General features: G+C 37.4%; 1 protein-coding gene across 2 annotated transcripts in view; it reads left to right on the top strand.

Annotated features, from left to right (window-relative positions):
* The window catches only part of NFATC3 (nuclear factor of activated T cells 3), a 180,051-nt gene that overhangs the window by 111,683 nt on the left and 54,081 nt on the right, over positions 1-14,287 (top strand). For both annotated transcript variants that reach the window (XM_027846877.1, XM_027846879.1), the window contains exons 6-8: positions 447-587; positions 9,450-9,505; positions 11,671-11,797. In XM_027846877.1, the coding sequence (XP_027702678.1) occupies positions 447-587; positions 9,450-9,505; positions 11,671-11,797 (324 nt within the window). The remainder of the gene's footprint in view (positions 1-446; positions 588-9,449; positions 9,506-11,670; positions 11,798-14,287) is intronic.

Genomic DNA, 14,287 nt, shown 5'->3' with positions numbered 1-14,287 from the left:
GATTGTCTTCTCTTCATTTGCTATCCAAAGTTTAGGTCAGAAGAGCAGATTTAGACACAGAATTTAAATAACCTAGTATGACAATAAAGTAAGCAAGCTGATTTTTATATTTGGCATATAAAAATGAGACAGAATAGTAGAAAGCACATTGAACTTTGAATCTGAAAATCTTGATTCTACTCCCAAGCCTGAACATGTGAATTCATAATGTCATAATGATGGTATAACAATATCCCTAAATTCCATTATAGTCTATTGTAATTAAATAATATAAAATTATTTTTAAAATCTTATAAGTTTTGTAGTAAAATTAATTATATGAAATGTTAGTCTATTAAGTGTAATATAATTTTTCTCATTTTCATTTTTTAAAAAATGTATTCTTTATGCTTGGAAGCTTACATATTAATACATACTTTTATTCAACTCTTTGGGGGGAAAAATAGCACAGCGATCTGCTCAAGAACTCCCTCAGATTGAGAAGTACAGTATCAACAGTTGTCCAGTAAATGGAGGTCATGAAATGGTGGTGACTGGATCAAATTTTCTTCCAGAATCTAAAATCATCTTTATTGAAAAAGGCCAAGGTAATAGAATGTCTAAACTGAGGAATTTAGGGGGTGGAGAGGGAGGGTAGTTTCAAGAAACTAAAACATTTTACCCCTAGATTTTCAAAGTTAATTCACTAGTGGTTGGTTTTTACCAAAGCTATCTGCTGAACTGTCCTTACACTTTGCAAGTGAAATTCCATCCCTAGGCATTGCAATTTTATGGGGCTTTATTTTTAGTTTTTGATACTAGATCTTCCCATGTGAATGCACCTAGAAGTGCAGTGGTTATTCTCAGTGCTGATCAGCCTGGAAGGCTTGACCATTTCCGACCTGGGCCAGTGCTCCCCTTCTTAGGCAGCTTGGTGACTCCTCCAATCCCAGGGGTTCACCATGTTGGTGCCAGACATAATGTGGACACTCAATTGGTTTAAAACTACTATAGCTCAAAAATTCTGAACTCAAACTATCTGCCACCTTCATCTTCTCCAGTAGCAAGGATTACAGGCAAGTGCTACCAGGCCTAGCCAGTAGTAGCAATTTTTTGAAATAAGTTGAAAAACTATTTACTCCTAAATGCTTTCTGAAAATTGACTGGAAAATAATTTATAAAGAACAAATCCAATTGTATTTTACTTTATGTATTGAATATTTCTAAGATGTGGATGTATGTATGTGATATTTATTAATTCTCGTTTTCACACTGTTTTATGTAATTTCAGAATATTTTTCCATGGGATGACATGGTGTATCAAATTTGGCCACCTGATATGTCATATTTTTTTAAATAATGGAAAAAATATAAAGCAAACCTAAAGGAAAACTAGCATTGAGTCACATTATTTGGAACTTTGATAAAAGATTTGTTTTTATATCTCCTATGTAGTTATAATATTCTGTTTTATGTAATAGCTACTTGTGGGCAAACCTTAGCTGTCTAACTAAATTATAAGCTCATCAAAGGAAGAGAATCTTATTTATTTTTACTTATTCTCAGCACCTAGCACATGGACATGTAATAAGCTTTTAATAAATTCTGAATAAATAAATTTGGTCTTTTTAGTTGAGCTAGTCTGTCAGTTCAGGTATAAGCCATTAAACACTTGTAAGTTATAATTAAAAGCTCTCTGGTAAGGGTTCAGGTAGGAAAAGTATGAGAGTATTCAAGTGAATATTTATTATTGGCCACGATGTGATATCTGACTCTGTTTCATTTCTATTGCCAAGTAATTGAGCATATTATTTTTTAAACATCAATAAGCACATATATGATGGACCACGTTCTGTACTGGTAGCCACAAATTGTCTTCAGAAAATTGGATAAACATTCTATGGATTGTTTATAGACAGATGTGGACGAGAGATGCACAGAATGAGAAAGTGTAAATGGTTTGTGATCTCTGTCTGCCGTCATGTTGAAGAATCACTTATTGTTCCTTGACTATATATAAGACGCTCTGCTAGGCACTCTTGGGAGTGCAAACTGTTATAGGACTAATTATCTGTCCTACATATTTAGCTATGTTATGGAAGCTAGTCTGAATAAGGAACATTTTCAGCCCCACTTTCAAAGGCAGGGAGTTTATCGCTCCGAAATTATATGTATATTGGAGAGTTCCTAGTGCATTAACTTCTACAGTTAAAGATTTTCCTGAGCAAGAGAAAAGCCTAGGCTCTCTCGAGACCTTTGTCATTGTGCTTGGGCCTAATAAAAACTAGTGATTTTTAACATTGTCATGTATGTAATAAATTTTAATTTTAATATAATCTATAACCTCAAAATTAGAAGCATTGTTCATTTACATTAAGTTTGAAGACCTCCTGGCAGAGTCTCTAGCCAAGTCACAAAATCACAGGGATAGAAAGGACTTATTAAAAATTTTCACCCTATTTGGATCATGGCGGCTGTTAGCCACCTGGCTCACTGACTTCCTCACCTCTCTAACAATGGGATTTCAACATTCATCTTGATGTTTCTTCAGACACCTTAACATTTCAGTTCTTTAGTCTGTTCAAATCCCACTCTACCTTAACCATGCATATAGTCACACCTTGTACCTCACCATTACCCACAAATCTCCTCCTTTCTTGATCAAAAACACTGACATTCCTCTGAATGACATCCTCTAAAATTCCATCTCTTTTTGACTCACTCCTCCTAAACCTATTTTTTACCCTCATCATGACCTTTAATCCTTCTACCCTTAAGTACTTTTTTAAGGTTATTACCTTTTGGCATTCCTGTCTCCCCAGTCTTGACAATTTCAACATTGTAACCAATTCAGCTTTATGGTGCCTTCTGTTCTTCAGACCCCCACTCCATTGTCCTTTTGCAGCTCACTCTTTGCCAAACTTTAGCCCTGAATTACTCCCACCATCCCTCATTACTCCTCATGTGCTATTGAATAGAAGTACCATAACTGTTATGTTATTGAACCTTGACTGGACTTTCACTGTACCAAAGCATTTCTTTGTTTCTTCTATAATTGATTCTTTTACTCACTCCCTACAGAAGGTATGCCAAACCTCTTCTCTTCTTGATAATGAGGTGACCTTTCTGTTTGACAAAACATCCTCTCTACATATGCCTTTGATCCCATTTCCTTCTGCCTTCTTCTTTTCTTTTCTTTTCTTTCTTTTTTTGGCTTTTTGATGAGGCAGTTGGGGTTAAATGGCTTGCCCAGGGTCACACAGCTAGTAAGTGTTAAGTTTCTGAGGCCAGATTTCAGCTCAGGTCCTCCTGACTCCAAGGCCCAAGCTCTATCCACTGCAGCACCTAGCTGCCCCTCTCCTTCTATCTTCTACGGTAGATTGTCTCCCTCAATCATACCCCATCCCAGTCCAGTCTTCAAACTCTTCCTATCTACTCGTTCTATCCCTTTTCTCTTATATGCCAAAGCCTCCCTAATCTTTTTTTTTTTAAACATGTGTTTTTAAAACTTTAGGTTACAAATTTTTTCCCTTCCTCCCTCCCCACCCACTCTCATTGAAAAGGCAAGCAACTCAATATAGGTTATACATGTGCAGTTATGCAAAACACTTCCATAGTAGACATGCTGTGAAAAACTAACTCTATTTCCCTTAATCCTATCCCGCCCACCCATTTATTCTATTCTTTTTTTTGACCCTATCCCTCCTCAGAAGTATTTGCTTCTGATTACCCCCTTTCCCAATCTGCCCTCCTCTTTATTATTCCCCTACTCTCTTGTCCCCTTCCACCACTATTTTCCTGTAGGGTAAGACAGATTTCCACACCCAATTGAGTATGTATGTTATTCCTTCCTTAAGTCAAATCCTATGAGAATAAGATTTACTCATTCCCTCTTACCTTCACCTGTTTCCCCTCCACTCTAAGAGCCTTTTCTTTTCTGTTTTTTTTTGTGAGATAATTTACCTCATTCTACCTGTCCCTTTCTCCTTCTCCTAGTATAATCCTCTCACCCCTTAATTTTATTCTCCAGATATGACCCCTTTATCTTCAACTCACCCTGTGCCCTCTGTCTATCTATCTGTCTATCTGTCTGTCTATCTATCTACCTATCTATCTATCTGTCTATCTATATACATACATACATATAATTTTTTCCCTCCAACTACCCTAATACTGACAAAGGTCTCATGAGTTACAAATATCATCTTTCCATGCAGGAATGTAAACAGTTCAATCTTAATAAGTCTCCTGTGATTTCTCTTTCCTGTTTACCTCTTCATGTTCCACTTCAATCTTGTATTTGAAAGTCAGATTTTCTATTCAGCTCTGGTCTTTTCATCAAGAATGCTTGAAAGTCCTCTATTTTACTGAATGACCATTTTTTCCCCCGAAGGATTATACTCAGTTTTGCTGGGTAGGTGATTCTTGGTTTTAATCCTATCTCCTTTGCCTTCCGGAATATTATATTCCATGCCCTGCTGTCCCTTAATGTAGAAGCTGCTAAATCTTGTGTTATCCTGATTGTATTTCCACAATACTTGAATTATTTCTTTCTGGCTGCTTGTAATGTTTTCTCCTTGACCTGGAAACTCTGGAATTTGGCTACAATATTCCTAGGAGTTTTCCTTTGGGGATCTCTTTCAGGAGGAGATCGGTGGATTCTTTCCATTTCTATTTTGCCCTCTGGTTCTAAAATATCAGGGTAGTTTTCCTTGATCATTTCTTGAAAGATGATGTCTAGGCCCTTTTTTTGATCATGGCTTTCAGATAGTCCAATAATTTTTAAATTCTCTCTCCTGTACCTGTTTTCCAGAGTTGTTTTTCCAGTAAGATATTTCACATTGTTTTCTAATTTTTCATTCTTTTGGATTTGTTTTACAATGTCTTGGTTTCTCATAAAGTCACTAGCTTCCAATTGCTCTACTCTAATTTTTAAGAAAGTATTTTCTTCAGTAATCTTTTGGACTTCCTTTTCCATTTGGCCAATTTTGCTTTTTAGGGCATTCTTCTCCTTATTTGCTTTTTGGACCTCTTTTGCCATTTGAATTAGGCTATTTTTAAGGTGTTATTTTCTTCAGTATTTTTTGGGTCTCCTTTATTAAGTTGTTGACTTGTTTTTCATGATTTTCTTGCATCACTCTCATTTCTCTTCCCAGTTTTTCCTCTACTTCTCTTACTTGCTTCTCAAAATCCCTTTTGAGTTCTTCCAAGGCCTGGGACTGACTCATATTTTTCTAGGAGGCATTGGATGTAGGAGCTTTGACTTTGTTGTCTTCTTCTGGTTGTATGTTTTGATCTTCTTTGTCACCAAAGTAAGATAATATAATCTGACTTTTTTTGCGCTGCTTACTCATGATCCCGGCCAATTACTTGAGTTTTAAACTCTTTGTTAAGGTAAGAGTCTACTTCCAATGTGGAGAATGTACTGTCCCAAGCTTTGGAAGTTTGCACAGCTGTTTTCAGAGATACTTTTAGGGACCTGAAAATTTTCAGTTCTTCCAAGGTTCTATGATAAGGGGCCACAACAAGCTCCATCATGCCAGCGCTCCTCTTCGCCCCAGGACTGTAGCTCAGAACTGTGACCCAGATCCAAGCACAGGCAAAGCAAGAGATTCTTGCCTCAGCACTGGCAAAGAGATCCCTGCAATCCCCCCTCTGATCAGCCACTGGATTCCCCCTCAGTCTGTGGGCCAGAAGCTCAGGAGGCAACCACTGCCCCAGGCCACGCTCAGGACTTGCAGCTGAGACCTAGCTTTTCTCTCACCACAGTCACAGACTTTTCCCGCTGACCTTCCAAGTTGTCTTTGGCTTTTGTGGGTTGAGAAGTCTGGAAACCGCCACAGCTGCCCGCAATTCAGTCCTCTGAGGCCTGCTCCAGGGTTGCTGCGACCTGCGCGTCCACACCAAACTGCGCTCCTTTCCCAGCCCAGCACGATATACCTTTCTGATCAACCATCCAGGTTGTCTGGGGCTGGAAATTTGTTTCACTCTGTCTTTTTGTGGGTTCTGCTGCTTTAGAGTTTGTTTAGAGCCATTTTTTTTTACAGGTATTTGGAGGAGTTTGGGGGAGAGCTCAAGCAAGTCACTGCTTTTACTCCACCATCTTGGCTCCGCCCCCCCCAAGCCTCCCTAATCTTTAAAAAAAAAAAAAAAATTTCTTCATTAGATCTACCACCCCATTACTTATCATCCTAAATTTTAACTCCCTTCCTCAGCCAAGCTATCTATACTAATTGCCTCACTTCCTCTTTTCTCTTACTCCTTAACCAGTTTTATGTTGTTTTATGTTGTGTTGTTTTATGACCTCATCAGAATTGCCAGTGACATCTTTTTTAAAATAATGCTTTTCCCCCAATTACATGTAAAAACAATTTTTAACATTCGTTTTTTAAAATTTTGAGTTCCAAATTCCCTCCCTCCCCCTCCGTTTCCCACTCTCTTGAGACAGCAAGCAATTTGCTATAGATTATACATGTGCAATAATGCAAAACGTTTCCATATTAGTCATGTTGTGAAAGAAAACAGAGGACAGCTAGGTGTTGCAGTGGATAGATCACTGGACCTGGAATCAGGAGGACCTGAGTTCAAGTTCGGCCTCAGACCAGACACTTGACACTCACTAGCTGCATGACCCTGGGCAAATCACTTAACCTCAATTGCCTCACCAAAAAAAACAAAAACAAAAACCCACAGAGCAAGAAAAAATAAAGTGAAAAATAGTATGCTTTGATCTGCATTTAGATAATTCTTTCTTAGGAGGTAGATAATTATTTTTCATTATGAGTCCTTTGAAATTACCTTGGATCATTGTATTGCTGAGAATAGCTAAGTCATTTACAGTTGATCAGTGTACAGTATTACTGTTATTGTGTACCATTTTCTCCTGGTTGTGCTCACTTCACTTTGCTTCAGTTCATATAAGTCTTTCCAGGTTTGTCTGAAATCATACTGCTTGTCACCAGTGATGTCTTAATTGCTAAATCTGGTGATCTTTTCTCAGTCCTCATCCATCTTGTTCCCTCCTCTCTGGGTTTTCATGACAGTATTCTTTCCTGGTTTTCCTTTTACCTGTCTGATTTCCTCAGTCTCCTTTGCTGGGTCAGTATCTGTATCACATCCCGTAACTGTAGGTATCCCCCAAAGCTCTATCTTAGACCCTCTTTCCTTCTTTCTCCATATTCTTGGTGACCTCATACAGTTCCATGGTTTTAACTGTCATCTCTGTGCACATGACCCACAGATCTATGTGTCTAACCCCAGGATCTCCCTTGAGTGTCATTCTCACATCACCAATTGCCTATTTGGACATTTCAAACCAGATGTCCCAGAGCTGTTGCAAATTCAGCATGTCCAAAATTGAACTAATTATACTAGCTCCCTGCCTCCAAGTATAACCTTCCTCCAAACTTCCCAGTTTCTGTTGAAGGCACCACGATTCTTTCAGACTCCCAAAATTTATAACTAGCATTATTCTTAATTCCTATATTGCTCTTCAGTTCCCACATCTCTCTCATAGACACTTTATTTCTCCTCCCAAAGCCACCATCTTAGTTTTCACCTTGACTACTGCAGTGGCCTGGTCTCCCTGGCTCATCCATTCTATCTTCTGCATAGTTGTTAAAGTGATTTTCCTTACTCTCAGCTCTGACCATGTGCCTAGCACCTTACCTGACAGTAGGTATTTAGTAAATGCTTATTGATTAATTAATTAGTTGATTGATCTTAGAGGCCATCTAGTCAAAACCATGCCTTAGCAAGAACTCCCTTTAAAGCAGGAGTTAATAACCTAGGGTCCATGGATCCACAAAGGGTCCACAGATGGTTAATTTAATTTAATAGAATTAGTTTCCTTTATAATCTTATTTGTTTTGTTTTAAAATTTTAAAAACATTCAGAGAAAGAGTCTCATAGACTTAATCAAGCTGTCAGATGAGTCCATGACACAAAAAATATTTGGTAACTCATACTCTGACAAATAGTAATCTAGCCTTTGCTTTGAAGATCTTTGAAGAGGGAATAGTATGCTACCTCCCACTGTAGCAAATTCCAACTTTTGAGTAGCTCTTAGTACTGGGGGCTGGAGAAGGAAATGACAGACCACTCCAATATCTTTGCCAAAAAAAAAATCCAAATGGGGTCAGGAATACTTAGACTCAACTGAAAAAGGGCTGAACAACAAGAAGTATTGGGGAGTTTTTTCTTTTGTCAAGCTTAAATGTTCCTATTTATGTTTTATGTACCTTGTATTACCTAGAAGCAAACAGAGCAACTCTAGTCTTAATCCACAAGAAAGCCCTCCAAATACTGGAAGACAGCTGCCATGTTCCATCAAAACATCTCTTATTCAGGCTAAATATCCCCCAGTTTCTTCAGCTAATTTTTATGTGACATGATTAATAATAATAATAATAATAATAATAATGATAATGACAATAAGAAGCACTTATAGCACTTTAAGGTTTGCAAAGTGTTTTTAAAATATTATCTCATTTTATCCAAATAACAACCCTAGAAAATAGGTGCTGCTATTATCTCCATTTTATAGATGAGGAAACTGAGACAGAGCTTAAGTCACTTGCCCAGGGTCACTGTAAGCATTTGAGGACAGATTTGACTTTTGGTTGCCATCTTCTAGATACCCTTCACTACCTTCCTAATATGTGGTGCTCAAAATTAACATAATACTCCGGAGGTCCTGGAAGTTTTGAGTGTGGCTTAAGGGGCAGCTTCTTCTGGGGGCAATAGGAGTGACCCTTGGTGAAGAGGGATTTAGAATTTGCAGACATACTAGACTCTGATGGAAGAGCTAAAAAGGAAAAACAATAAATTAACTGGAAGATAGAATCTATAGCCTTACATTTCATGCTTAATTATAGTGTCCCATTTAATGCTTCACAGATTATTAGAATTGGAAAGAACCTTAGAGAGATCATCCCACATCTGTCATCTGTGAAGGAGCTATTGTGTAATAGAAAGGCTGCAAAAAAATATAATCTATTAGTTTTCTTCAAAATAAAATATTTATGGTTTTACTCATCTACAAACTGTTAGTGACTTTGTCCATTGAAGCTTGTTGCTTATTGAATCATAAAAGTAGCTCATTGGGCAGATTTGCAGATTTTTAAAACCTGCTCTTATAAATCCAGCTATGCTAACTTTTTGGTGCCACAAAGGGACTAATATAGCACTGAAATAGCAATCTTGTTATGACCTTTTAAAATACTGCACATTTGAAAGAATCTAATGCATATCTAACTATGGTATAGTTTTTGCTTAAGACGTAAATGAGTTAAATTATTAAAGGAGCTTGGGTATTTTTAGGGGAAATACATTCCCTGTAACGATGTTCAACTACATAAGTATATCTTGCTTAAAATTTAATTTTTAATCCTCTAATAATGGTCTTACTGAATGTTTTCATGTGCTTTATAACCTGAATTATTTGTAAATTGAATCATTTCTCTCAACAGATGGACGTCCTCAGTGGGAAGTAGAAGGAAAAATAATTAGGGAAAAGTGTCAAGGGGTGAGAAATTTAATTATTTTCCTTTAGAAAGTATTCTTGATTAATTTCTTTAAATGGGAAAACTGAATTAGTTATGTGCTGTTCTTTTAAGTCAGTGGGAACCTTTTTTCCCTTAGTTAACTGAAGTATTTTAAAACATCACTTTAATAACAATAAACATTTATTTGGTACCAACTGTGTACAAGGCAATGTTCTAGGAATTGGAAACAGAGTTAAAAACGCAACCGGCCTGGCCCTCATAATACAAAAGTGAAAAGGGGTTATTTGGGGAAAGGTAGAGAAAGTAACTTTTAAATAAATAATAAAAATTAATTTTATTTCAGTGTAACATCTATTTTGGGTTAGAGTAAGGTAAGGGAAAAGATTTTTTCAGAAGTTTGTATTTGAAAAATGTATTATAAGCCCTTTTCCCTTCTAACACAAACTGAAAAAACTGCTCAGGCTATTTATTGGACTTAGACTGTTTATTGTTCATAGCACTTTAGACACCTTATCCTACCTTCAGAAATTCCATTCTGAATGGGATAGCCACATAGTAGCCAGTTTGAAGTTTAAGGTGGGAATGGAGGGGTATTTATTCCTTGAACTTACAGCCCTAGACATGTAGAAAGCATGGACCAAGTGCACTGGGCCCAGATCAGTAATTTCAAGTATTTCTTTATACAGCATGTTGCAAGGTGTTTAAACTGAGAAACAGAGGTTCCTTACCCTCTCTTCAAGATTTAGTAATGTTCTAAAATTAATGGTAAGCGTCAGCTTACATATCTCCAATCTTGTATCTCCAACTTCCTTCAGACATCTCAAAATGGATATCTAGTAGGCATCTTACACTCAACATATCCTAAACAGGAATCATCATCTTTCCCCCTAAAACATCTCTCTATTCCCCTTTCATATTACTTTAGTGGGCAAACACCATCTTCTCAACCTAGTGGTCGTCCTGGATTCCTTTCTAACTCTTATCCCTTATGTTGCCAAGGCTTTTAGATTTCGCTGATGCAAAATCTCTCAAACATTCCCCCTTTTCTCCTCTGACCACTCTGGTGCAGACCTCATCCCCTCACACCTGGACTATTGCAATAACCTGTTGTTGGGTCAACCTGTCTGAGGTCTCTTCTCACTCCAATCCGTCCTCCATTCAGCCACAAAAGTGATTTTCTTAAAGCACAGGTCCAATCATATCACTCCCATCCCTATTAAACTCTAGTGGTGCCCTGTTGCCTCTAAGAGCAAGTAAAAAAAATGCTCTCTTTGATATTCAGAGCCCTTCGTAACCTCCTCCTGTCTTTCCAGTCTTCTTATATCCCCACCACGCACTCTTTGGTCCAGTGACCCTGGTGTCCTGGCTGTCCCATGAACAAGACACTATATATAAGCTGTAGGCATTTTTTTCCGTCTGTCCCCAGGTCTGCAATGTTCTCTCTCCTCAGCTCCTCCTACTGGCTTCCTTTAAGTCACAACTAAAATTCCATCTTCTACAGGAAGTCTTTCCCACCCCTACCTCCACCCTCACCCCCTTAATTCTAATGCCCTTTCTCTGTTAATTATTTCCTATTAATCCTATATATAATTTGCTTAATATATATGCTTGCATGTTATCTCCCCCATTTTATTGTAAGCTCCTTGAAGGTAGGGACTGTATTTTATCTATTTTTGTATCCCCCAGGAACAGTACCTGGCACGTAGTAGGCACTTAATAAATGTTTATTGATTATTTTCTAATTTAGAGGGTTCCTAATAAAAAAAAAATTTAAGAAATGTAAAGCAGTTATTAAATTGCAGGCTCCTGTTTACATGATTAAACATGGATTCCGAAGCTAAAGGAGAAAAATGTAATTTTAAAATTTAATAGGGACATATTTACACTACAGTTCAAATTTCTTTGGCAAGTGCTATGTAACAGTATGAATTTTTATTTCTTCTGTAACAGCACCATTGAGAGAAAAATTATTTTCATGTTTTGACCTCCAAAAAATTATGGGAAAAGCTACATCCAGGCTGATATAGAAAGCTTAAATTTTTTCACTTGCAGTATATTTTAGTAGTGTATTTCTAGTCACTGCCAAAATTATCTAAAATGTTGTCACCTTGTTATGCTAAATTTAACAGGTGCTTTTCATTTTTAGCTGTAAGTGTAATATTATCTTGTTTGAATTTTCACTTAGGCGAACATTGTCCTTGAAGTTCCTCCATACCATAACAGAACAGTTAAAGCTGCGGTGCAGGTGCAGTTTTATCTTTGTAATGGCAAGAGGAAAAAAAGCCAGTCTCAACGTTTTACTTACACACCAGGTACAAGGAGTTATTGTAATGGTTTCTTGTAAAGTTGCTTGGGTAGAAACTTTTTTGTTTGTATTGGGTGAAAATAAGCTCAGTGCGTAGTACAACATCTTTAGAACAGAATACTTAGAAGCAATGAAAGTCTTTTATCTTGTTTCCAAATTCATTGATCTGATGCTCAATATTGACCTAAGGCATAAGTAATTACTTTTTGACCCCTAAGCATGACTGTATCTCAAACACTGTTCCAGGTCTTCTGTTATCTCTATACATTCTCCCTTGATGATACCATTAGCTCTCATGAACTGAATTACAATCTCTGTAGACATCTCCCAGATCTATCTGTGTAGCCTTCATTCCCCTCCTAAACTCCAGTCCTGTTTCCGTAACTGCCTGCTTGACATTCTAACTCAAATGTTCTATCCTTATCTTAAGTTTTGTATATGTAAAACTGATCTCATTATATTCCTCCCAATGAACTCATTTCTTCTCCAAACTTCCCTGTTTCAATTGAGGATAAACCTTCTTCCATATACTCAGGTTCGTAATCTCAGAGTCACCCTTCAGTCTTCTATTCCTGTCTCTTCCTGTATCCAATCAGTTGCCAAGTCTTATAGAATCATCTTCTTCTCTATGTTTAACACTGAACTGGCTTGTCACCTTTCATGTAAAATATTGGAATAATCTCTTAATTGGTCTCCTTCCAGTCTCCTCTCTCCAGTCTATCCTTCACACAGCAGTCAAAGTAATCTACCTGATGCCCAAGTCTAACCATATCTGACGTTATCACTTCCCTGGCTGAAAATCTTCACTGGCTCCACCTCCTACCACAGAGGTGATGGATTTTAAAAGAATGAAACATGACTTTTAGACACAGCTAATGTGGGAATTTGTTTTGCTGGACTGTACGTATCTGTTGTGAGAGTTTTGATTTTGTTTTTTTAATGCTTAATTGGGGTTGAGGGGTTGACATTGTGGGTAGGAAAGAAAATTCAGTTTGTAAAAATCAGTTTTTAGAAAATAAAAATTCATTTGCTACGTATTGCCTTTAGATGTAAATACTTGAGGGGGCAGCTAGGTGGTGCAGTGAATAAAGCTCTGGCCTTGGAGTCAGGAGGACCTGAGTTCAAATGCGTCCTCAAACACTTGACACTTACTGGCTGTGTGACCCTGGGCAAGTCACTTAACCCCGATTGCCTCACCAAAAAAAAAAAAAAAAAAAAAGACAAAAGATGGTCTAGTATTAGAACACTAATGCATTTTTGGTCAAGTTGTAAACTGATCCAGCCATTCTGGAGAGCATTTTGGAACTATGCCCTAAGGGCTCCAAAACTGTGACCCAGCAATAACTATTTCTAGGTCTGTACCCCAAAGGGATTATAAAAATGGAAAAAGGACCCACATGTACAAAAAATACCAGCTCTTTTTGTGGTGGCCAAGAATTGGAAATTGAGGGGGTGCCCATCAAGGGATGCCCATCAATTGGGGAATGGTTGGACAAGTTGTGGTATATGAATGTAATGGAATGCTATTGTGCTATAAGAAATGATGAGCAGGCAAACTTCAGAAAAACCTGGAAAGATTTATATGAACTGATGCTAAGTGAAGTGAGCAGAACCAGGAGAACATTGTACACAGTAACAGCCACATTGTGTGATGACTAACTTCGATGAACTTCGCTTTTCTTAGCAATGCGGTGATCTAAGACAGCTCCAAAAGACTCATGATGGAAAATGCTATCCATATCCAGAAAAAGAATATGGTGTCTGAATGCAGATCAAAGCATACTATTTGCTCTCTTTTTTTTGTTGTTTTGTTTCTTCTTTCTTGTGGTTCCTCCCATTGGTTCTAATTCTTCTTTACAACATGACTAATGTGAAAATATGTTTAATATGAATATATATGTAGAGCCTATATCAGATTGCATGCCATCTTGGGAAAGAAGGAGGAGGAGAAAATTTTAAATTCAAAATCTTATGGAAGTGAATGTTGATAAGTAAAAATTAATAAATTGAAAACAAGCAAACAAACAAACAAAAGATGGCCTAGTTTGCCTTCACAGAAGAATCAGTCTACAAGAGGAAGAATTTCAGAATTTCTGGCCAAAACAGAAATATTTGCTGTTTACATTCACTCTGAACCATCAAAACCCAAACAGTGAGCAACTGAGGCTTGGGCTGGGATCTATCATTGGCCAGTCAGTGAGATTCAGAGTGATTTGGGTTTAAAGGCATAGTCAAGTAACTCCTTTTGAATCCCAATGGGCTTTATCAAAGCCTGGTTTTTCAGAGCCTATATTTCAAGAAATCATAAATGAAAACTACAGGAAACAAAAGAGCTAATTGTCTCAGTTATATGGGGGGAGGAAAATGATAGAATAAATAAGTAGGGAAGAAAAAAATCTAGTCCCCAAACCTCAAGATACCTTGTGAAGTATAAGCTATCAAAATTATACACACACACACACACACACACACACACACACACACACACACACACACA

Source organism: Vombatus ursinus, unplaced genomic scaffold (genome assembly GCF_900497805.2).
Source record: "Vombatus ursinus unplaced genomic scaffold, bare-nosed wombat genome assembly UNPS02005286.1, whole genome shotgun sequence".
In the NCBI taxonomy this organism is placed as follows: domain Eukaryota; kingdom Metazoa; phylum Chordata; class Mammalia; order Diprotodontia; family Vombatidae; genus Vombatus; species Vombatus ursinus.
This window is presented reverse-complemented; position numbering and strand designations above follow the sequence as displayed.